Source organism: Pangasianodon hypophthalmus, chromosome 27, assembly GCF_027358585.1.
Source record: "Pangasianodon hypophthalmus isolate fPanHyp1 chromosome 27, fPanHyp1.pri, whole genome shotgun sequence".
NCBI classification, from domain to species: domain Eukaryota; kingdom Metazoa; phylum Chordata; class Actinopteri; order Siluriformes; family Pangasiidae; genus Pangasianodon; species Pangasianodon hypophthalmus.
In genome coordinates this window covers 6,214,113-6,240,585 of record NC_069736.1, presented here as the reverse complement: position 1 = coordinate 6,240,585, position 26,473 = coordinate 6,214,113, and the positions used below count along the sequence as shown (strand labels likewise).

Below are 26,473 nucleotides of genomic sequence, written 5' to 3'. Positions count from 1 at the left end.
TGAAAACTGTATTAAGTAGAAATCACATGTGAAAATGAATGAATGATGCCAAAATCAAACCACATGCACTACAAGTGAAAAGTCCACATGGGAAACATGTGACTTGGGCAAAAACGCGTGTAAAATGAGCGCGTGAAGTTGGTGTGTAAGAGGAAATACTGTGTAAACACTGCAGATTATGATGCATGCACACACTCGCTCAGTTTGCAGCTCTGAATCGTGCAGCTCGGTGTGAGGGGTTAAATGAGATGATGGCTCACGCTGACAGGGAGAGAGTTACCGAGAAAGCGCGAGACACAGAACACCAGCTGCGCGCGCTCTCGCTGTTAACCGTGTAGCAGATGTAAACAGCACAGAAAGGCTGGAGCAACTACTCGGTTTTAGTTCAGGGCATTTTTTGAACGGGGGAACGGGAGCTGCAGGAGGGAAAGGCGTGTTTTTTTGGTCGTAAATGAATTTTGTTTTGTTGTGTGGAAGTAAAAGTTGCGAAGGCGGACGGTGTGTTTACCGCGAGCTCTGCCGGTGTCGCGTGAACATCAGGTGTCGCGTGAACATCAGGTGTTCTCTCAGGTTTCATGTCAGGATTTCTCTCAGCTGCCTCTGCCTCAGCTTCAAGTCTGACTCAACACACCTTTCTTGTCAGGAAATGACTTGTTTCATGGACTTAACTGATAAGCTGAACTGAATAACGTTTGGACTCATCGTTCATGTCCACGTCCATCAGGTTTGTGCTGCTGTATTCTTTCCTGTGAAGGGTTTGGCTCTTAAACAACACTCATCACTGTGAAACCTTCCAACATGGACACGTTCATCCTGGAATTGTCATTTTCTGGAGTCTTTTTTTTTTTTTTTACGTTAGAAAGTAAAGCAATACTCCTCTAATACACCTGTACATCCTGTGCTCAATGAACCACCACCCTTCAACAAATCAGAAGAGAATCGGTTCATTATTAAAGCGAGTAGAGCGAATCGATTCTTTTTTTTTAACTGCTCTTTTAAGTGAGTAGAGCAAATCGATTCTTTTTAAACGACTCTTTTTAAGTGAGTACACCGACTGGACTCTTTTGAAACTACCCATTTTATTTAAGCAGAGTGAATCGATTCTTTTTAAACTACTCTTTTCAAGTGAGTACAGCGATTCGGCTCTTTTGAAACGACTTTTTTAAGTGAGAACAGCGAATCGATTCTTTTTAAACCTACCCATTTTAATAGAGTAGAGCGAATCGTTTTTTTAACTACTCTTTTAAGTGAGCAGAGCGAATCGATTCTTTTGAAAGGACTCTTTTAAAGTCAATAAAGCGAATCGGTTCTTTTTTTAAACGACTCCTTTAAGTTAGTCGAGTGAATTGATTGTTTTTAAACTACTCTTTTTAAGTGAGTAAAGCTATTCGACTCTTTTGAAGTGACTCTTTTAAGTTAGTTGAGTGAATCGATTCTTTTTATACGACTCTTAAGCGAGTAGAGCTAATCGATTTGCAAGAACTAGTCAAAACATTGTGTTGTTTACACTGTTAGCATATTTTAATGTATATTATTTACTTCATGTTGAATTGTAAATGCGTTTTCAGCTAGTTTACTTTTATCACTTAAATGGAAGTAATTTTTGGCTTAACAAGATACTCTCAGATATGAATAGGCCTATTTCTAGATGGCCCCTCAAAGCAATTCATTCAGCACAAATCAGTCAGAACTAATTCGTATTAACAACAGTTTACATTAATGGTGAGAAAGAACCAAATCAGCAAAAGGAGTCGTGATGCGTATAGCTACACCTGAGAATCCAGCACTGCAGGATGGGGGCTAGGCAGTCCAAAGGCCCCGAGGCTGGCTCCGGACCGCTGCAGGGGGTTTGGAGACGAGCTCAGGGCTCTGTCCTGCTCCGCTCATCCTCCAGCGAGCGGCCAGAGAATCCAGGGGTACCTGCACCATACCGCCGTCGTGTTGGCATGATTCAGGACGTGCTGCTGAAGGCGAAGGAGGGGAGACAGGAGGAGGCCAGCGAGCTGCTGAAAAGTCTGAGACAGGTAAAATAATCAGAGATTTTTTTTTTGATTTTGTAAGAACCTTTGGCGATGCAAAGGGGCCAATTTTTTTTTTCTTTTCACTCATCCTGATATGTGGAGCTACTGCATTTGTGTGCCACTTTCTGCTGTTGTGGATGGCCCCGCATGGACACCCTACACATTTGCACTGTGAAAAAAATTATGTTTTAGCAAGTGTCCTGCAAGTTTCTAGAAAGAAGCAAAATTATCTGCCTATAGAATAAGCACATTTAAAGCTTAAAATTCATTTTAAAAAAGTCTAGAAATAAGATTAATAATCTTATATTTGGTTTATTCTAGTCCTGTAATAGGAAATATTAGATAAATTTGACTGTATTTCAAATATTTTCACTTACTAAGATGTAATGTGTTGCAGTGTCATGCCCAAGTCACACCCTTGCTTCATTGGATTATCTCACATGGATACTGTAGATTTGTACCTAATCATAAACACTGTCCTGTGCTCATCCCATTTATATTATGCTCATACTGAACTTCATTTCAACACACTGTACTGTTTGACTTTATAGTATACAGTTGTAGAAGAGTAATCATTTATAATCCCACTAGAAGAAGATGGGCTCCCTTTTGAGTCTGGGTCCTCTCACAGATTATTCCTCATGTCATTTCAGGGAGATTTTCCTTGCCACCATTTCCTCTGGCTTGTTCATGAGGGATCTAAATCACCATCCGGATTTCTGTAAAGCTGCTTTGTGGCAATGTCTATTGTTATAAGTGCAATCCAGTTAAAATAAAAATAAAAATTTAATTGAATTTTGCCCTATACGTCAAGAAAGAATGGCCTTCATTCCTCAGTCACCTTCTGAATAGTGAAAATAGCCAGGCGTCTGTAGCTTATATGTACAGAATATGGTTAGTGCTCTCCTCCAAGCGTGTTCATCTGCCTTATGTTGCATGAGCATCAGTTTAAAAAGATTTGTTTGTTTTCTTGTCTAGGAGGAAGCACGTGTTAGTACTCACACTCCCAAATTGACAGCTATCATACAAGAGGGAAAAACTAGCTTGTCGGTGGGATTTGGCCAAAAAAGTGCATTTGATTATGCGCGCTGACAGAAGATGCCTTCCTGAATAAGAGACTTAAGGGGTTAAGAGACTTGAGCATCCACCCCAGATATGATATATACAGTATATGTGGTATATACAGTATATACTAAGAGTTTAATATCCAGGCTTTCTCTCTTGAGTACACAGCAACAAGGTTATACAGGAAAAAAACAGTGTCCGAAATGAAATGTACAGACAAAGAATCATTTATACGTCATATTGTGATAAATCCTTTAAAACACTGACACTCATTTAATTTTTCAGCCTAATCTCTATGTATCATATGAGGACTGGACAAATCTTAAATCCCTTAGCTAGATGCTACACTTCCCAAATTTTATAAAATCCAAACTACTCATAATGTTGCTAGCCAAATCAGCTTGCTAGTGACTTACAGTAATGTTAGCCGATGTACCCTGCGTTAAATGCAGTACATGGCATGTGAAGCCCCAACCGCAGCTTTTCGAACTCCCGCTCATGCTGCATCACAGGGCAGCGTAACACACTCAGAGGAAAGCGCTGTCTGCCCTCTTCCACATACATAAGCTCACAGATGAGCGTGATCGGCTAGTGTTGTTGTGATTGATAGAGAAGAGAGAGTATGCCATCCCTCCTACCCAGAAAACACAGCCACTTTTGTTGCCTTGGCTCCCAGCACTGTGGGACTTTACTAAAATTTTGATCCTGATTACAGCCCTGATCACACATGCACAGTGGATGTTGTGTATAGAGATTAGGTTGAAAAACACTGGCATATTCCCTTAAGATGTTTGAAATGCAATTAAATTTTGGATTCTCTCCCAGTCTCTTACAGTTAGAGACCTAAACTGAAAAAAAAAACACAGTCTCTGGCTCCTTTTCCTTTTCAACCACTCACACACACACACACACACACACACACCGAGGATCTTGTAAAGTAAGGATTATGCCTCTTCATCTGACCTCTCTCTCTCTGTCTCTTTCAGAAACAGTATACTGCAGAGAAAAGAGAGATTACTTATCAGTCCATGAATATTTCATATGTCCATACATTCATTAGTGTGCACGGGTAATGTGGAAGACCACCTGCCTCTACACGTCCTCTCACTCTCTCACGATATTCTGCGTCTCACTTTTCAAAAGTGAAGCTACTCCTCGAATATCCAGTGGTGCCACTCGCTCTGAAAAGTAAAGGCTGATTTATAACCGATGGGCATTTCATCATGTCACAAGCAGTCAGCAGATCTATTCTAATGTATTTCCATCTTATGAGTGCACGCTAGGCTTTCAATCAAATGCATTAGTCCCTCCCAGACCCTCACCGTATTCGTGGAATACTCATTAAAGCAAAACATGCAGAAACACATCTCTATTTTCCTGGCTAGAACTTTAAAGAGCAGCTCCTGGGCTTTGGTGCTTATGGCTAGAAATCTTGTTTTCTGTCATTTAGCCATTTTAATGCTAATAACAAGCTCCAGGAAGACCTCATCTATCTTATTATCTCTTACACTGTCTCTCTATGGCCATTAAACTCTGGATTCATTACACTTAAAGCACCTGTGGTCTAAATCTCTCTCTCTCTATCAAATGCACACACCCACACATTTGTCTCTATACCTTTCATTTCTGCAATGCAAATCAGTATAGAATCCACATACAACTTTGTCTTTCTGAACATCTCATACAGTTGCCAGAACAAAAGTCCATTTTCCCCATCGGCAAACAGAGGAGTTGAGGAATGAAGGTGCAGCATCAATAATGTAAATGACCTTAAAACAGCAAAATAAAAAAAAAATAAGGTGTTGGTCAAACCCTTACGAAGTTATGACTCAACCGAAACCTTTGGGTGTCTTGCGTCATGTAGGTGAAAATGAGTTAATTAATTCGTCTTCAGTAACCACTTCATCCTGGTCAGGGTTGTGGTGGATCCGGAGCCTATCCTGGGAACACCAGGAGAGAGGCGGGAATAAACCTTGGTTGGGACGCCAGTTTATTGCAGGGTATTATGAACATAAATATTCACACAGAATTTTATTTTAGAGTAGCCAACAGTGGTAGCTTATCCATAGGGGTATTTTAAATTCCTTTAAAATACTAATGACCCTTAGAAAAATTAAAAATGTTGCTTTTTAACAGATATAAGTTGATGTTCCTTTGATTTCCTCACCTTTATAGATGTTGTGCAACCGTGGGGAAGCGCGCTCACTGCCCCATTTAGCTCCATAGAGTTATTAATGCACCTATCGGTCAAAAATGGAGCCTGAAACAAATGCTACTAGAGGCCCGTTGGGACAGGAATCACGCTGCCCCATGCTCACTCTATGAACATTCTCAGGAGAGGAGGAGCAGCAGACGTGACAGTTAATGGCAGGATTGCCAGTGTTGTGGTTTTTATAACAATTTTAAAAGTACTTAATGAATGCCAGGATATTGCTTTATAGCAAATAATTGGAATGAAATCTAATATATTTCTGCAAACAAAGTGTAAGTGCAGAAAGTGTGTTTAAGAAGAACAGAATCATTTCAGTTGTAAGATATACTGCAAAGCTTGGGGTTGGGTAAGGGGGTTTCTATTCCTATTTTAATTGCCGTTAAAGTGAACATATGAAACGAGTTTTTGTGGAAAGCAATACCTGGATGTCGGGGGTCACCTCCGGAACCGCTCCTGCATGTGTTGCACATGAAAATGTTTTTTATGAAACTTACTACGTGTTTCACTGTATATACTTTTACATATGGGCATGTAAATGATGCTGTGTGTGTGTGTGTGTGTGTATGTGTAGGATTTAGGTATGGAGTCGACGTCTCTGGATGATGTGTTGTACCGGTATGCGAGCTTCCGCAATATGGTGGACCCCATCACCCATGACCTTATCATCAGCCTCGCTCGCTATGTGCACTGTCCAAAAACGGTGGGATCTCACACACACACACACACACACACACACACACACACACACACTCACTCTCTCTCTCTCTCTCTCTCTCTCTCTCTCTCTCTCTCTCTGTTTTTCATCCTTATATCCATCTTTCCTTCCTTTTGTGTTTCCTTCCTTCCTTCCTTCCTTCCTTTTGTCTTTCCTTTGTTGTTTCCTTCCTTTTGTCCTTCCTTCTTTATTTAATCCTGTCTTTCCTTCCTTCTGTTCTTCCTACTTTTCTTCTTGATTCCTTCATACCTTTTATTCTTCCTTTCCTTCCTTCCTTTTGTTATTCCTTTCTTCTTTTATTCCTCCTTTATGGAAAAATGAAGGAAGAAAGGAAGGAATGAAGGAAAGAAGGAAGGAATTAAATGAACAAATTAGATATAGAGTAAAAGAGTGAAAGGAAGAAAGGAAGGAATGAAAGGAATGAATAAATGAGTAATGAGTGAATGAAAGAATGGAAGGAAGGAATGAAATAAAAAAAGTTAATGAAAGAATGAACAACAAGAAGGAAGGAAGGATGGAAAGGATAGAATTAAGAAAGGAATGAATTAATAAATGAATGGAAGGAAGGAACAAATGAAAGGAAAGCAGGAAGGAATGAAAGGAAGGAAGGAACAAGGACAAAAAGGTTGGAAGTAAGGACATTAAATATAGAAAGGATGATAGGAAGGAAGGAGTTAAACCTTTAGAAATGGTGGATCACAGGCTGGAGGATGTAGGATCAAGAACTCAAGGTGGCATCAATTAGATTAGTCTTTCTTTCTTTCTCACCTTCCCTCTTTACGTCTTTCCCTCTCCTTTGTTCATGAATAAAAGAATTTCTGAAACAATCATACATGCAGAGAAACCTTACAGCAACTCATTCTATTTTTAGATTACTTTAGAGAAAGAATGGCTGATTTTAGGATGGAAATGATGTGTGTGTGAGAGAGAGAGAGAGAGAGAGAGAGACTCAGTGTTACTGCAGAGAAGAGTTTCCTCATTACTGCTCTAGTCTCAGGTTATTATAGAGAGGAAACACAGTGATGGTGCGCATGGAGCTGCAGTGATATAAGGCACCATCACTCCAGCCTTATAGACAAACACTGGCTCTCTCACTCACCTATATATAGCATCTTCAGCATCAGTGTGAGGACCACACACACGCACACACACACACACATGCACACACTCACACTCACACTCACACACACATACAAGTTTAAAAACACAGGGTTGTTTGAGAGGTTTACTTTAGTCATTTGCTTTGGTTGGTTATTCTTATTAATGTGTGCCTCCCCCTTGGTATAACCACACACACACACACACACACACACACACACACACACACACACACACACACACACACTGTCTTTCCTTCTGCATAGGTTGTGAAGTTAATAGGCAAGCTGCAGGTCTTTCCATATTTATGTTCGTTTTATGAGCATTATTCATTATTTGTGTGTGTGTGTGTGTGTGTTTGTGTGTGTGCATTCTTAATCAGCGTTTTTGATGTTGCCCAGTGCCTGAGCTCTTTTGTGTCCCGTCAGTGTGTTTGTGGCGTTTGGCCGAGCTCCTCTTGAATGGGGACGCAGGAAGGGAAGAGAGGATGAAAGAAAAATTCTCTACTGAGGCATTAGCATAGAGCCTGTTGAGCTTAAATACACACACGCACACACACACACACACACACACACACCATCAGCAAGACCCCCATTTCTGCAAAATGAGTCACTCATCATAGTTCTGCATGGCTAGACTTCTACTGTTTTTGTTAGAGTTAATGAACCAGACACACACATACACATACACACACACACACACACACACACACATTTACAGAAGGACGGAAAGATGTCGGATGCAGAGACAGAGTAATGGAGATGAGGAGGTAATTTGAGTCTGATAATTTGTCACAGCGTGTGGGTGTGTTTGTGTGTCTGTGTGTGTATGCACTCCGTAAGTGCATGTGCGTGTTTGTGTATGCACACTGTAAGTGCAAGTGTGTGTGCATTCTCAGAAAAGAAAAAGAGATTAGAAGAATAGGCAAAATGAACAAAGAAATAAAGGGTGAAATAGAATGGAGAGAGAAATGTGAAACACGATCTAGATGAAACCACAGCACTGTAAAGCTGTAAACACACACACACACACACACACACACACACACACACACAGTCTGTAGCTGTATTTCCTGGGAAGCACTTTTCCACTAGACTGTTCAGTATAAAATTAGTGATCCCACATTTTGTTGTTTTCTCCATTTTCAGGAGACTTGGACCGAACACAGACATATAGGAGGAGACCACTGATTAATCAAAAAAAGCCATCCTTCACTGACTCAAGCCATAATCTGAAAGAAAATCAGGGCTGTGTCTCATACCAAATACAGTACTACTAGTCTAAATAGAATTTTGAATTAGTTCATCAATGGTATACTTCGTATGCAGTGTGTAATGTAGGCTAACTAACTCAAATCTGCAATACTAAGGTTTCATATTCCTGTTGAATTCTGTTTGATATTCACAGGTGCCATTATAGAGTCAGCACAGACAATGCAGATCATGCAGAGAGAGGTCAAGAGCTTCAGTTAATATTCACAGCAAACATCAGAATGGGGAACAAGTGTGATTGTGGCATGGTTGTTGATAGGCTGGTTCAAATATTTCAGAAACTCCTGAGATTTTCATGCTCAGTAGTCTCTAGTGTTTATACAGAATGGCGTGAAAAACAAAAAAACATCCAGTGAGCAGCAGTGCGGAAAAACCTTGTTGATGAGAGAGGTCAAGGAGAATGATGAAACTGGTTTGAGCTGACAAAAAAGGCTATGAGAACTTAAATAAGCACTCTTTACAGCCGTGGTGAGCAAAAAAGCATCTCAGAACACACAACACATCAAACCTTGAGGTGGATGGACTACAACAGCAGAAAACCAGATCGGGTTACACTCCTGTCAGCAAAGAACAGGAAGCTGAGGCTACAGTGGGCACAGGGTTACTGAAACAGGACAGGTTAGAGAAAGACCAGGTGATGTCACTCAGCTCACATTGTGTTTGATGTGAACATTAACTGAAGCTAGTTTTTTTAAACCACATACTCAGTTCTGGAAGTCTATGAACGCAACAACAAACACAGATATGACTGTTAGCTGGTCTGACATATTCGTCTAAACTTCCATGGTCTCTGGTGAACAGATTTATTGCCGACACAGAGAACGACATGTGTGATGCTCCTCTTTTTCGAATAGGACATCCTTGATCTTGGGAGGACGCAAACGCTGCCTACCTAGGGATCTGCCTTCCAGATTGGTAGGCGTCTATGATCAGTCTGTGCCATCCTTGAAGTATTGAACAGTTTTACAGACAGCAGGAAAGTGTTCCAAGGTCACAAATGCATATCTGGCACTCTGGAACGTTACTCCATTCGTGACTCCCCATAGCGAGAGGCGATCCATAAAGCCTGTGATTGGGCAGACAGACGCCCCACAGCGCCCTGGACCACGGAGAGCTCCTGCTGGGCAGCTCCATGTGTGTGTGTGTGTGGGTGGATGGGTGGAAAGGGGGCAGGGCTGACAGTAGAAGAGCCTGAGTTAAAGTGAGTAGAGATAGAGAGCGAGAGAGAGAGAGAATGAGAGAGCAAGTGCATTTATTGCGAAAGAGGCTCAGGAGGCTCAGGTCGAACAGATCAGTACCCAACCACAAAGTGGATAAATAGCTGATTATTTTTAACTCATCACACCTGTCCTCTCTCTCTCTCTCTCTCTCTCTCTCTCACTCTCCCTCTCTCTCTTACAGGAGGGTGAGTCTCTGAGTGCCATGGAGAAGGTGTGTCGCCAGCTGACGTACCACCTGAGTCCTCATCCGCGTTGGAAGCGGCAGGGCCTTCTGAAGGGAAAACCCCAGGCCAGGTGAGCTCCTCACTGAGGTGTTCAGACGTGGGTATTTCACAGCTCCAGGGTCACCAGTTCGATCCTGATCTTGGGTTAGTTCTGTCCGTGTCCATGTGGGTTTCTTCCGGATTCTCTGGTTTCCTCCCACCTCCAAAAACATGTTGGTAAATTAGGCTACTCTAATGATCCCCTAGGTATAAGTGTGTGTGTGTGTGTGTGTGTGTGTGTGTGTGTGTGTGGTTGGGGTCCTGCAATGGACTGGGTGTATTCCTGCCTCACACCCAGTGTTCCTGCAATATGTTCCAGATCCATCGCCACTCTGACCAGGGTAAATCGCTTACTAATAATGAATTAACAAATGAAATGAACAAAGATATGCTACAAACATGTTTGTTACTGCTGATTTTACTCCCCACATCCCTCACCTTGCTCACACGTTAGATATTGTCGTGCGAGTATCATGTCAAGCTGAACGACAAATTGTGTCATTTTTCCACCGAAGACAGACGGACAGAGAGACAGACAGACAGATAGGAAAGGATGCACTATTTCTGCAACTCTCTTCCTATTTATGAACTTACTCATCCATCATTTTTCTGCTTGTTCCCACAAAATAAGCATTTCTTATTACTTTTATTGATTTAACTAATGTTGGTGTGTGTCTGTGTGTCTGTGTGTTTATATCTTGGAGGAGACCAAATGTCCCACTGAGAGAGACACATAGTGACAGAGAACCAGTTTTTATAGCTTTTGGTTGTTAAAAAATAAGTTATGATCTTTTCTATATGTATGTGTGTGTGTTGATATCTTAGTGGAGACTAAATGTCCCCACAAGGATAGGAATATCTGACAGTTTTGAGGGTGTGGGATCATTTGGCTTGTCCCCGTGAGGAAAAAAGTGTGTGTGTGTGTGTGTGTGTGTGTGTGTGTGTGTGTGTGTTTTCACTAAGCTTAGTTTGTCCCAAAGGATTAGGACCTCTCTAGCTCTGGAACATTCTTCCCATTCTCAAAGATTTCAAACACGTGGGCAAACACACACACACACACACACACACACACACACATCAACACTTTTACATTAAATACGGCACATTAAGACAGAACTAATTTCATTACCACATTTTTCTCTGTCTTCTTTTTTGTCAAATCAAATATGTACAGTTGCTGAAATTGCTTTATTGAGTTTTCCAATGGAAGTCAAACATCAGTGCTTTTTTTTTTGGATGTTTTGATTTGAAGGTTAATATCGGATGTAAATGAAATATAAAAATCAGTATTTAGTCTTAGTCTCTCTGGTGCAACCTTGCATACAGCTTGTGTCTTTTTTTTTTTTTTTTTGGGCAGTAGTTTAGCTTGGCTTGCTTTTCTAAAGAGAGCAATCTTTCCAAGTGCAAGTCATATGGTTCATTCAAATGGAACTATGTGCATTCAACATGGGAAGTCGGACAAACACACAATACAGTGTGCTGGGGATTTGAGTAGTTAAATTGTTACAGTTGCTAGGCAACTGGGAAACATAGCCACCAAGTATAAACTAGCTAATAATTTGAGGCTAGTGATTTTGAAATGGTGCAGTCATTAACCCTTTTATATGAGTAATGAAAAGGCACAGTAACAGAGGAAGACAAAACTGTTAGGAATATCAATATTTCTCTCAGAAAAGATAAAATTGCACTGAAATTACACTTGAAATTACATTATCAGCAAACAGAACATCTAAGAGTTCCACCATACTGAGACACAACAAAAGTTCACTTTCAATATTGTGAGTACTAGAAGAGTGAGCTGTTCAATCGAAGCTTCTCATAAACAGTGAACACATAACCGAATTTGAATTCAGAATAAATCTCCAGGTATTATCAGGAAAGAATTAAATAATCTGAGCTTTGTCAATGTGACTCTGTGTGTGTGTGTGTGTGTGTGTGTGTGTGTGTGAATAAGTTGCTCAAATGATGATTGTGATTAGAAGGAGGAGATTTAATCATTTTTATACCTGCAAATGAAAAATGACTGCACAATTAATCATATCTTAATTGAGATCATGATTTGTGGCTTCCTCTGTTAATTAAACATAATGGATATTGTCAAGATCTGGTAATATTAGCTAATTGGCAAATATTACATATTGGTGTTTACTGACTGGTGCATTTATTTTATGATTATATTTTAATTTACTGTCTAATTTGATTAATTTTTTTTGGTATTTTAACACACAATTAGTGGGACTAAGGTGTCTTATTTTGATTCAAAGGTTTATTCATTTGAAGGAATGTAGTCATATAATGATCATATATTTGTTCTTGAATTGGCTGAATAATTGTCATAAATACTTATGATTTAAATTTTAAGAAAAATAATTATGATGATCTTTATTTTCCTAAAGTTTGTGTATAGATATACTCACCGCTCACTTTACTAGTACACCTGCTCATTCATGCAATTATCAAAGCAGCCAATCATGTGGCAGCAACACAAGAGTTCACATCAAGTATCAGGATGGGGATAATGTGTCCTCCGTGTCTTTGACCATGGCATGGTTGTTGGTGCCAAGGTTATATATGTCGTGTGTGCTGAGATGCTTTTCTGCTCACTATGGTTGTAAAGAGTGGTTATTTGAGTTACTGTAGTCTTCCTGTCAGCTCAAACCAGTCTGGCCATACTCCTCTGTTCTATCTCATCAACAAGGTGTTTTCACCTGCAGAACTACTGCTCACTGGATGTTTTTTGTGTCTTGCACCATTCCGTGTAAAGTCCACTCATTCCTGCAATTATCTAATCAGCCAATCATGTGGCAGCAGTGCAATGCATAAAATCATGCAGATACAGGCCAAAATGTGATCTCAGTGGTTTTGACAGTGGCATGAGTGTTGGTGCCAGATGGGCTGGTTTGAGTATTTCTATAACTGCTCTGCTCCTGGGATTTTCATGCAACAGATTCTAGAGTTTACTCAGAATGGTGCAATAAAGAAAAAAACATCCAGTGAGCAGCAGTTCTGCAGACAGAAATGCCTTGTTGAAGAGGGAGGGCAACGGTGAATGGCCAGACTGGTTCAAGCTGACAGAAAGGCTACAGTAACTCAGATAACCACTCTGTACAATTGCGGTGAGCAGAAAAGCATCTCAAAATGCACAACATGTCAAGACTTAAAGTGGATGGGCTACAATAGCAGAAGACCACATTGGGTTCCTCTTCTGTCAGCCAAGAACAGAAAGCTGAGGCTGCAGTGGGCACAGGCTCACCAAAACTGGACAGATGAAGACTGGAAAAATGTAGGCTGGTCTGATGAATCTCGATTTCTGCTGAGGCATACAGATGGTAGGGTCAGAATTTGGTTCCAACAGCATGGACCCAACCTGCCTTGTATCAACAGTCCAGGCTGGTGGAGGTGGTGTAATGGGGGAATGTTTTCTTGGCACACTTTGGGCCAGTTAATACCAATCAATCGTCACAGGCTATTTGAGTATTGTTGCTAACCATGTGCATCCCTTCATGGCCACAAATGACCCATCTACTAATGGCTACTTTCAGCATGATAATGCACAATGTAACAAAGCAAAAGTCGTCTCAACCTGGTTTCATGAACATGACAGTGAGTTCAGTGTTCTTCAGTGGCCTTCCCAGTCATCTGATCTGAATCCAAAAGAACATCTCTGGAATGTAGTAGAAGGGGAGATTCACAGCATGAAAGTGCACCTGAAAAATCTCCAGGAATTGTGTGATGCAATCATTTCAACATGGACCAGAATCTCAAAATCTCAAAGGAATGTTTCCAACATCTTGTGGAATCTATGCCATGAGGAATTGAGGCTGTTTTGAGAGCAAAGGGAGGCCCTAACCAGTATAAGTATAGTGCTCCTTGTGTGTGTGTGTGTGTGTGTGTGTGTGTGTGTGTACATATATATATATTTTCATCATAATGGCTAATAGATGAAAGAGCAAAGCAGAACAAAATCTTGAATTTGAGTAGGCACGCATTTAGAAATCTGTCTTTTAGAGAAAGAATGTGGAAAACACTGCAACTAAATATAGATGTGCCGAGATGGAAAAACAGCACCCCGGTGTCAATGTCCATGTGAAACCTTCCCTAACCTAAATAGACACTTATAAAACAGTGCAGTGACTCCTCGCTCGGAAACCACTGGTGTCAAGAGCCGAGCAGTGAAAAACCAATTAGGCTGAGTACCAGTGACAATTAAGGAGCATAATCCCATTTCCTGTGAGAAAGTGGTCCATTTCATTGTGAGCCAGTTTTCCTGTCACGTGGCCTCGGATCTCTCAGCATGCTTCTGGCGGAGGGAGAGCCCCCGTTAGCACAATGACCCTGCTCGTTAGAGGGCAGTTAGAACCGAGAGAGAGAGCGAGAGATGGCTCTGTGGGTGGGGAAGCAGAGAAACAGAGAAAGAAAGAAAGACAGACAGAAACCTGGAGAGGTGACAGATTACAAGAACGAAAAAGAAATAGTGAAAGTAAGATAGCTAGTTATAAAAAATGAGAGAGCCAGAGACAAGAAAGTTGGCGAGAAAGAAATTGCAAGAGGGTGAGGCAGTTGGGATTTGTGCGTACAGAGTAGACATAGAGTGAACCAGTGAGAGATGGTGATGAGAAAGCAGGAATGCCCTTGGGTACCATTTGTAGGGTCGTTCTGAATTGAAGTGATAAAAAACATATGACTGAAGAGACCAACTGATGGCCAATTCACTTCCCAGATTCTATGCGCTGTTATTAAAATGCCCACGGCTAGCTTACTTCTAGACGTACATTAAAGTTCAAGTATGAAGCAATATATTACATTCTGTAAGAGTAAATTATAACTGAAAGGAATAAAACAGCTGAAAGTAATAATGCAGCAAGATAGCTTGATGGTACTCTGAGGTACCATTGCATAGCTTGTGCCTTTCTATTTGTTTATTTTGTAAATTAAAAATAAAAAATGGTTGCACATGGGAATCTTTGCTGCTTTATACTGTATAATTTTTGGCTCGATATTACTGTCATAGACAAATTCATGAAATAATTTTTTTTTTGGTCATGAGTTAATAAAGGCACACTGGCAGTTGATGCGACCAAAGATGGCTGACGACAAAGTTCTGGCATTGTCAGGAAATTTTGATTAAAATCTCAGAGTGTGACCGCTGCTACAGTAGTCATCTAAAAGCCACCAAAGGGAGGACGGTATAGGATTGATGCAAAACTCACGAGAGGCTACAAATTGAAACAGAAATACAAATTCGAAATGCTTGGCCCCCTCATACAGTGAGTTGCTGAGCTACCACACATACTAATTGACAGAAAAAATGAACTTTATTATCTCAATTTGTTCACTTTGAATAATCCAGTAATCTGAAATGAAGAACCCTAGGTGGGGCACTTGGAAGGGGGACACGCCCACAACAGCCATTTGTAGGGTTGTTCCAAACTGAAATAATGGAAAGCTTTTACTTTAAAGTGCCCTTCAAATTTTTCTAAAGAAACCGATGGACACTTTTCTTTGCACTGTTTTTTGCTGAATGAAAAAAAAATCGCCATGGCAACAGGTGGACTTGTAACTCAAGTCCAAGTGAGAAACATTATATTTAGTGATGACATTAAATTGTAAATAAAATAGCCAAAAATAGCATGTCGTAGCAGATTTCATGTTTTTATCGCTACCTAAGGCACAAGCCCATAGCTTTTACATTTTTATGTTTACCTCTTCAAATTAAAAAATAAAAAATCAGTGAACAGCAGTGAAGTTCTAATCGTCCTGCAGCTTCTAAGCGTCCATTTGTTCCTTATTAAATTGCAATACTTGTTCTTGTCAGTGATTGTGCGACAAAAAAACCCCACCAGCTGCAGCTTTGTAAAATGACATTTGAGTGTGTTCCAAATGGCCGTTAATTTCTACCCCTGCAGAGTGGACCCTTCAGACTGAGTAGGGCGCTTCACAATGGACCCCAGCCTAACACGTCCATCAGTCTGTGATTGGGAAATCGATTGAAGCCCACTATCTTTAACGATGTATCAAAGGAATCAAGGAGCGAGGAGGTTTCTAGATCAATGTTAGATGCCAGAGATGCCAGATCTCTGAGATGCCAGAGATGCCAGTGATCCTGACCCCTTCTGCTCCTCCTCGCTGTCTGACCCATCCTGATGCCCTACTTCTGGTTGGAGTTCTCATTGGCTGAGTTCACTCGCTGCTGCTGGGGGGTGGCCCCATATGGACTGCCTGAAGAACTGTTTGGATTGCTGGGGATGGCGCCACCTTGGGGCTGTGGAGATGGCATGGATCACATATGGGGAGCTGTACTGTAATGGCTTGGGTGTTGTAGTGGCTTTGGGGCTGCAGTTGCCACGAGCAGCTTCGTACTCACGACTCCATCAGTGGACAGTGGATAGATTTTAACCAGCCGGACTTCTTGCAAAAACTGTGATGAATTTATTGGTTGCACAATTGCACTATTTGTCCATATAGTACACAATAATAGAAGGGATTTATTTATAATTGCACTATCTGTTGCACCCAGATAAGGATAGGTTCCCTTTTGAGCCTGGTTCCTCTCAAGGTTTCTTCCTCATATCATCTCAGGGAGTTTTTCCTTGCCACCGTCGCCACTGGCTTGCTCATTAGGGATAAATTCACAGTGATAAATTCAAATATTTACAGTGTATTTTTGTGAATCCATTTATTTCTGTAAAGCTGCTTTGTGACAATGTCCATTGTTAAAAGCGCTCTTCAAATAAAATTGAATTGAATTGTTACCAAGGTGTTTCCTATGTGGAAGTCTTTTTATTATAGCGTGTGATGAAAAACAATTGTTTAAATGCGCCACCTCACATTATTCCTATAAAGGAAACGGCAATAAGAAGCACAAATACAAAATCAGTATGAGAAATTATATTAGAATTACGTATAGACTATAATATTGACATTTAAGCACGTGATGAATAAGGAATAAAACAGTTCAGGACATGCTGTTGTAGGAAAATAATGAATGGCAGGGTGGTGTTTCCTCCCGGGAGTTGATTATTTTCAATAACAACATGTCCCATAATGTTTTATTCCTCTTATACCACAGTGATTTGCCAATGATTACAATTTTTAATTCATTAAAAATGAGATAATGTGGTAATATTATTGTATGTATGTAATATAAGTAAGTTTTACTTTCGCTTTCAACGGTAGACAAAACAACTGCCGTTTAAACTTCATTGGATGAGTTATAGAGTCGACTGAATTGCACACCTATTGTTCCTACAACCTCTTTCCTGTTAATTACCACTGAATTCCTCTGGAGAAGTGGGTGTGTAAAAGAGGGTGTGGGATCGGAGAAAGCGAAAGGCAGCACGAGAGACAGAGAGAGCTGGTAAAACAGTAAAAGACTGAGAGAGAAAGACAGAGAGAAAGAATCAGTGAGTGAGAAACATACACATTTAATAGAAGAAAATGGCAGGGCGTAGTATGTTTGGGCTGTGACGTAGGACATGACAGGTTGTATGATTTATTTCCGTTTGTCGTGAATGAATCATGAAGAGCTTCGGTCTGGTTCACATGGCACATTCTTATTTATTGTGTGATTCACTTTTCAGTATATCATCTCCATCTTCCTTCTCCCCAACCCTCAGTGAGTCACTGTGAGTTAGTGGCTCTCCCACAGCATACTGATAACTTCTGTCTCTAATGGCTGAGATGGCAGAGCCTATAGATCTGAGCCACGCTTTCAAAGCTGTCCATTATTGGGAAAGCCTCGCTAATTGTGTTAGTATTGACTAGCGGGCTGACAACTTGCCCTTTCAACAATGGCTTTTCACTTGCTTTAGTTGTGATCCTGTGCATGTCTTTGGGTGTTTTTGTGGATGTGTGTTTTGCCTCTATGTGTGCGCCACTGTCTGTTTGTGCCTTTGGTTGAATAGAGTCTGGAGTCCAATGGTGTCTTTTAACTGCGCATTTAATAACAAAGGGCTGATCCAAACAGGCCACAACAGAACTCTTGTTGAAAGATGAAAGTTGAAAGATGACTAGAATGGTCAAAGTAACAACAACTTGTTTTAGACTGTGCGTCTTTTAAGATTATTACTTATCACACCATATGGGATTCTGTAAAAGTTCTCCAAGTCAGATTATACAATAATGATCCTCTAATGATAGACCTGCGATTAAAGAAAATTACTAGATTCTGCTTATGTCATCAATCAGCACAAAAAATGGGGTTATGTAGAGAGTTAGGTAGGCATTCTTCAAATTCTTCAAAATGACTAGGTTCTGCTTACGTTATCAATCAGCTTGATCTGGGCATGTGTGGAAAAAAGGGGTTAGGTAAATAGAAACATTCTTCAAAGGTAGAGCTAAAAAGGATATTATTCTGTCTGTTAACACGTTTTGTTTACATTTCGCCATCGCCACTAGCATATTTGTAGCTATCTGTGAGCTGCTGTCTTCTTATTGGTGGCTTTTAGACAAACTTTGTAGCAGTTTGGACATTTGGACACTGCCAGAATTTTGTCGTTGACTGAATTTGATAGCATTGACATAAAGTCGGCCACTGCCAAGCACGTCAAATTATGTGTTTTATGACCGCCGATCTGAAAGCTTCAGCAAAGAATTCTTTTGCAATGTTTGATTTGTGTCTGTGACAGCACAAAAACTGTACAATGTAAACTCAGTGTAATTAAAAAAAAATCCAGTATTTCCACATTGTTTTGGCTTCTTAAAGATGGTAAAGGTGTCAAAGTATGTTATAGAGTATGTTATAGACACCCCCAATTTTGGGTATTCAGCTTTCTTGATTGTTTGCCAGAAAAGGCACAGCGACATATAACTGCCACACATTTTTTTTCATTTGTGATGCATTTGTATCATAAAATTATTATTAAATGTTTATTCTCAAACATTTAAATGTTTGAAAATTTAAACAGCAGTGAACAATTTTTGGGACCAATAATTCTGGTACTGATGGAGAAGAAAACTGAAAGCACTGAAAGCATAAGCAAACCCACAACAGTGCAAAACCCACCCTGTCCAGTACCATCTCTCACTCTCTCTCTCTCTCTCTCTCTCTCTCTCTCTCTCTTTCTTTCTCTCACTCTTCCAATCTGTCCTGTTAATACATGCAGTTTAGAAGAGGACAGAAATCAAACAGAACAGTGCTTCCTGATCATGACTCATCAGATAGAAGCACGCTCTTTGTTGTTTACACTCAGAGGAACAGACTATTTGTGCAGGCGTGTGTGTTTCCCTTGAGGGAGGCCTGCACTTGCGTGTGTGTGTCTGTGTGTCTGTGTGTGTGCGCGTGTGTGTGTGGTTGGGGGGGAAGGAGTTTGTGCTTGTGTTAGTCTCTATGGGTTCCAACATGTATGTGTATAAGGGCAGAGGTTTAGGTGTGTAGGAAAGAGAGAGAAAAAGTGTGTGCGTGTTTCTGTGTGCATGCCCACTCTTGTACAGTAAGTGAGGAGAAAGGGGTGCGTGTGTGTGTGTGTGTGTGTGTGTGTTATATTAACTGGTTATATGATTATGTGTGGGAAGCTGTCAGTTAAGTTAATATTTGATTTTGAAAATTCTGAGAGCTCCTGCTCTCTCACACTCACACACGCGCACACACACACACACACACACACACACACACATTTGAATGCCCTGTATATTAAATATATACATCATTTTAAATGAAGTGTCTGTCTTCCACGCCAGACCACAGTGTACATCCTCTTTCCTCCTTCTGTCCTTTTTATACTTTTCTCTCCTAACGTTCTCGCATTTATGCTCTCACTACTACACATCCTTCTCACTGACTATTTTATTTAATCTTTTTTATTGAAATTCCAAAACAGCACAAAATAAATTTCTTATTGTGTAAGTAATTTAGCTAGAAGTTAAACAGTGTGCTGTTTAAAAATAATAATAAAAAATAGATTATATGTCCATTTCAAAAACCATTTTATTTGTATTACAATGTTGAACACTCATCATTTTACTTTTACAATACATATAATTAACCAATAAAATTGGTTTCTGTGATATGTTCTTTAAAAAAAAAAATCATTGTTATTTTAAAACCAAACCCTTCAAACATTTTCCAACCCTCCCTTGACCAATAACAAGCTACAAATACACTTGGAATTAGACAGGAGTACTCCCTGGATGGAAGACCATTTAATTGCCAGACATCTCACACACTCTCATTCACACCTAGGGGCAATTTAGAGTACCAGAGTACCAATTTAGAGTACCAGAGTACCAATTTAGAGTACCAGATACCTACCAACATGTTTTTGGGGGATGGTAGGAAACTGACATTTCTGCCTAAAAGATGGTACTCAAAACTAAATGATGTTTGGTCACTGAAAATATTTGTTTGCTTTGCCTAGGTGGAAAACTTGATAAAAATATGCAACTAAAATGTGATGGAAGCAGATTATACTGTACATTTTTCATAATGTCCCACTCTAATGGGAACATATACTCTCTCTCAGTCTGAAGGCAGTTCTGTCTGTGTCGCCGGACGGCACTGTGGATTTATCTGGGCTCCCTCTTTCACGTCGTGACGCAGAACGCCTGGTGCTGCACCTTCAGCGAAACTCTGCCCGTGTTCGTAGCGTTGAGCTGGGTTTCACTGAGCTCACAGACGATACGCTGCTGACACTGCTGCCCACATTATCTGCTCTGCCTGCTCTCGAGAGCCTGGCGCTCAACGGCAACCGGCTGACCCGAGGCATCCTGCGTCACCTCACCGACGCCCTCAAGGAGCCGCGAAGCTTCCCTGCTCTGGCATGGGTCGACCTCGGGAACAACGTGGACATCTTCTCTTTGCCTCAGGCCTTTCTACTCAGCCTGCGCAAGCGCTGTCCAAAGCAGGGTAACTTACCCACCATACAGGAGCAGCCAGAACAGGGGGGTGGGGCAGGGGACGGGGCATGTGGAACTGCAGGATTGGAGGAGGTTGGGGAAGATCCAGACTGATTTCTAGGTTAGGGGATGACAGTGGTGGGTGGGAACTGATGAATCACAGAGTTATGGGGATGAGGATGGGATTACAATGTTTCATCCCACCAAATGTGTTTGTGGGCGGAGTCATAATATAAATGGACTTCATGTCAGAAGGATATGTGTTCTCAGTTGGGCACAGATGTAATTTACACATGACTTGTGTCCTTATTTGTAGCCTTCATCAAATATTTCCAATGTCATTGGACTCCCTGGGCTCACTCTAGACTGCCTTCCTGTTTGTCCTCCAGTGACCATGGGGCTGGTCTGGGACTGAGTAAATGATTTTTGTAAGATATGTATTGAACTCAACAGGTTTGGATGAAACAAATATGCCTGTATGATGTGTGTAAGAACTAGATGGAGAAATGATGTGCCTGTTGACTGAAGACTGTCCTGAATCGCCCATAATTCCAGGCATGCACTGTGCAAATCGAGGCTGTTTTTCATAATCTGATTTGGCATTCTTCTGAATCGGGCCAGATTTCAGCAGCATTGGACATGCAGTGTACTTGGGGTAGAAATTAGGAATGGGAAAAATAATAATTGCTTAGATGCTTCATGATCCTCTTCTGAGTGATTCTGCGATAATGCACATACTTTCATCATAAAGTCTGAAGTTTCCGACTTTTTCTGAACGTTTTCCTGGTTAGCTTAATTTTACACTTCTTAGGCATAAAAATCTGCCATCTTGTATTCATCTTCACACAGGATTTATTCACAGTTATACCAAATCCTAAATGGCTTCTTATACACTCACCAGCCAGTTTAAAGGGAAAACCTGTACACCTGTACAGACAATCATGTGACAGCAGCGCAATGCGTAAAATCATGCAGATTTAGGTCAAGAGCCTCAGTTAATGTTCACATTAAACATCAGGATGGGGAAAAATATGATGTCAGTGACTTGGCATGGTTATTGTTGCCAGACGAGCTGGTTTGAGTTTCTCAGAAACTGCTGATCTCCTGGGATTTTGACACACAGAGGAGAATGGCCAGACTGGTTCAAGCTGACAAAAAGGCTATGGGAAATTACATAACCAATCTTAACAACCGTGGTGAGCAGGATCTCAGAATGCACAATTTTGGGGCAGATGGGCCACAAAAGCAAAAGAGCACATGAGGTTCCACTCCTGTCAGACAGGAACAGGGATCCGAGGCTACAGTGGGCACAAGCTCACCGAAACTCAACAGTTGAAGATTGGAAAAATGTCGCCTTGTCTTGTGAAGTTTCAGTGAGCCTGTAGCTTCAGATTCCTGTTCGTGGCTTGTAGCACCTAGATAGTGAACTATATACCCAATAGAACATTTGAAATTCAGCTGTAGGAAAAAAGTAAAAACAATAAGTTGGAAATTGTTAACACCTTATTCTCTGTATATTTCTTTTATATTTAAAGCTAAGAGACGTACGATTTTGGAATTTCATGCCCTCTGTTAGTAAAATGCTATTGCAAGCTACTTGAGGAAGAAGGTTTCATAACCTGGGTTGTGCTGTGTGTTGTGCTGTGTTCTTCACTGCCTGGATTAATCTCATGACAATGAGTGCCAAGTCAATACACATCACAGACAATTTAATGCTGTATTCCAAACCGCATAATGTGCAGTCAGTGGTCTCCTGTAGCTAAACAACTTCACAACTGGGTAATGATACAAATTCCCAGTGAGGAGAAATTTGCTGCCTGTCATTCACTAGGCAACCAAATGTTCAGCAAGAAAAAAGATAAAACTCGTTCAGACCTGAATCCATTTTCCTCTTATAGTATTATATTCACGCACTTTGACTTCTGTTTGGTTTGTTTACTTACTCTCTCTCTCTCTCTCTCTCTCTCTCTCTCCCCCGATTAGCCGGCTTTCATCGTCATTACGCCTCATATTGGGGTGTGATGATGTTTATCGTATCTGAGCTGGCGTATGACATATGAGTACAAATATTTCACCAATTCCACTCCGACACTCTTGACCCAGCACTGACTGTGAATTACTAGTGCAGGACTGTCAAGGTGACTCACAGCAGCTCAGGAGCATCATATTATACAGTAGCTTCTGTCCCCTGATAAATATGTAATAATAAAGTAAGCCATGAATGACATGCATTTTTTTCAGATCCCTTTTCCTACATAAAGAGACAGAAGTGCTAAAGATGTTTAAGAAATATGTTTCGATAGACTCACGTTTAGACTACTGTTTACTAAAAAAAAAATAATGGGAACATTTGTAAGTGGGTGTTTTGTCTACTAATATGCAAATATTATGAAAATAGTATTTAATAGTATTCAAAACAGTACGCTTTGGTTATACATGATTGTGCAATGTAGAGATACATTATTTGAAATCAACTCATAATATTTCCGTACAAATACAAATACTATGGAAACTCATTTCAGCCACGGAAGATAAAAAATTGTGCAGATTTATCTCACAACTGTGAATTAATATCAGTCGATTGGGACTTTTTTAACCCTTTATTTGCAAGTTATTTTCACACAACTGTGAATATCTCGCAATGGTGAGTTAATATCACACAATGGCACCTTAGTGCTTCCGTTTCTAATAATCAAACCACAACAAAACCTAGCATATGCAGCAGTGCGTAAACAAGGAAAATAACATACCCCAAGTATTCTTTTCAGCAGAGCTGGCCTCCTTGGCCTCCTATTTTAGGTTGAACAGGATAGCATGCCTGCGGTGTTGGTGTGGCTTGGTTTGGGGTAGGAGATAGTTTAATAAACGGAAGCATGAAGTCACACTAACTCTTAATTGCAAGACTTGGCAACTGTGAGATATTAACTAACAGTTGCAGGATTGAAAAAACCCAATTGCATGACATAAACTTGCAGTTGCAAGATAAAAAGTCACAATTGCATGATAAATCTATGTAATATTTTCCATATGTGACAGAAAGAAAAATAGGAGGTGCACTATATGTTTTTTTTGTTAAGAAACCTTGTCAGAAATGTTTACAGTGCATCTGGTTGAGACCAGGATCAAAAAATGTGAGTGGGAGGTTTTTAACTTTCCCACGGGCACAAGCAAGCGATCAGATATGAAGCTCGCAGGACAAACAAAGCCCATGTTTATTAACATGAACATGCAGTGCTGCACTTTTCATTTCAGCATCCTTAGTAACTGCCTGTTCAGGGTTGCTGTTTTAATTCCAGCTACTAGGTTGTTTATAGTTTCAGAAATACAACAAAACAGTTTTGTGCACATCTCTAGTTTAAACCAATTATGGACTGGAGTGATGTAACTGAGGTTGAGGAACTTTCAGAGCCAGAACTTACACACCATGCTGACAGTGCTGACATTTCTACCTCTGGGATTTTTTTGCAGTGTTCTCCAGTGTTTACGATACAGATAGTGATAGTGGGATTGCATTCCTCCCCTAGTGCATTGTAAGTCACCAAAGAGTAAGATTTCTGATACTGTACAGTGTATGCCTGGATTAAGATAGCACTTATTATAGGAGCCTGAATATTTCTGATTTCATTTCTTTTAAATCTTCAGCTACCACGAAGGCTCCCAGTTTGTAATCCTGTTTAAAACATTATTTAGAAAAGGCTGTAACACTGTCATGCTTGCTTAATGGTTCTATAGCTCAGACCTGACCAGCAGACACAAGTCAAGTCAAGTCAAGTGGAGTTTATAGTCATTTCAACCATATACAGCCAGTTAGTACATAGTGAAACGAAACAACGTTTCAAACGAAACACACACACACACACACACACACACACACACACATTACTCAGCTTTATTGAGCATTGGCTTCTACTCCTACATTATTGTTCCGAAGACCTCGACCGCGGGCCTGAAGTAATCTCATGAGAGATACCACCATTGTATAAGGCACAAAGCAATCATAAATGATGTCATCAATTATTCATTCATTTATGCAGCAGCTGCTGATTGGGTTGTTAGTTCTAGCAGAGTGCACGTAGAACGAAGACTTGTTTTCTGACTCTGATACGTAAAAGAAATAGCACTGTGTATGCAAGCGGACGGATTTTAATATCATCTATGAGAATGATGTACGTTAGTCTGGAACAGCAGCACTTACTTAATACCAAGAGTTGACAGGAGGAGAGGAGTTCGGTTCCATCCATCTAATCAAGTATTCAGGATTGATTCTTCTTTGTTAATTGTTATTTGTATTTGTTCGATTCAGAGTGAAAAGAGAGATTTAAAAAAAAAAAAGATCAAGTAATTGTATTCTTTAAAGTTTTCTGTTGAAGATCTTAAGCTGCAACACAAGTCTGTTGAATGTTTGTAATGTTTTTGATTAAAGACTCTATTATTTATAATATACATGGATAGAGAACAAATTATTTGGTATTAAGAAAAAATCCCTCTCTTCTCTTTTTCCCTCTCTCTCTACCTTTCTCCACATTTCTCGCTTTCTCTGTCTCCCTCATCTCCCTCTCTCTCTCCTCCCTCTATTGCTTTTTTCTCTCTCTCCCTCTCTCTCCTCCCTCTCTCCACCTTTCGCTCCCTCTTTCATCTCTCTCTTCTCTCTCCCTTCCTCATCTCTCTCTTTCTATCTTTCTTTCCCCCTTCTCTCTCCCTCATCTTCCTTTCTCCCCCCCCCCCCCCCTCATTTTTCTCTTGGTTTCTTTCTCTTTTCTCTTTCTCTCTCTCTCTCTCTCTCCCCCCTTTACTGCTCTTTCTGTTTTCTCCCTTTCTGTCAGAGATTTCTGTCTCATCTTTGCCTTTCTCTCTCTCTCTCTCCCCCGCTCTCTCAACTTCCTCCATCCCTCCCTCCCCTCTAACTCTCTCTCTCTCTCTCTCTCTTTTACCTGCTTGCCATCTCTCTCTCACTGGCCTGTCTTTTTCTCTCTCTTTCCCTCTTGAAGTTAATTAAAAAAACATAGCTTGTCATGTTCCCAAGAAACCACAAAAGTCCGCTGTACAGACGATTTTTCTCATGTCTGAAAACTTGAAAGCTTAAAGGAACAGCTTTACCTCTGACTGTTACAAAGCACTGACACTGGAGACTCCTTCCAAAAATGTTAAATAAGTATGACTGTCATCTGTTTTATGATTTTAGCGCATTCAGTTGAGCAGGACTGAATACACACAAATTGTTGCAGTGATTAACACAGAATACATTAATAATGAAAAAAAAAATCTTATACATTTGTATTTAATTTAGAAAACAACCAGCCACCAAGTTAATTTTAAGCTCTGGCTTCAATAGCTTTTAAAGTAGCAGATACATACCATGACAAAGGAAGTCTGCCAGTGAAGTGTGAGAATGACAACTATGGTGAGGTAAACCCACAAACCCATTATTTACATTATGACTATGACTATAACTGCAGGTCTTTTTAAATGGCTTAACACATACAGTACTTAGTGATGCAGCACTAATCAATCCAGGGTGAAACCAGTCAACTCAGTCACTTGTTAGTGTGTTTGGGTGTTTAGGGCCTCGTTTTCTTTATTCGTATGCCCATGCTGAGCTTTTAGTGACAGACTGTGAAGAAGGCCTGGAGGGAATGAGCTGCTGGCATGAATGGCAGAATATCTATACTTAGTGATGAGTGTGTGAGGCACTGAGGCTCTCCCCATCAATCTCCCAATCCCCAGACAGACTCGTTAATGAACCACCATGTGAGAGGGAAGGGGGGAAATTATTGA

The 26,473-nt window shown here is 40.5% G+C and overlaps 1 protein-coding gene across 1 annotated transcript; it reads left to right on the top strand.

Annotated features, from left to right (window-relative positions):
- The first annotated feature begins 124 nt into the window (after positions 1-124).
- LOC113531448 (leucine-rich repeat-containing protein 75A) lies at positions 125-25,397 on the top strand. Its single transcript, XM_026922209.3, has 4 exons — positions 125-2,024; positions 5,870-5,998; positions 9,784-9,896; positions 20,326-25,397. The coding sequence occupies exons 1-4, from the start codon at positions 1,794-1,796 to the stop codon at positions 20,810-20,812; spliced, it is 960 nt and encodes a 319-aa protein (XP_026778010.3). The 5' UTR covers positions 125-1,793; the 3' UTR covers positions 20,813-25,397.
- Positions 25,398-26,473: the final 1,076 nt, after the last annotated feature.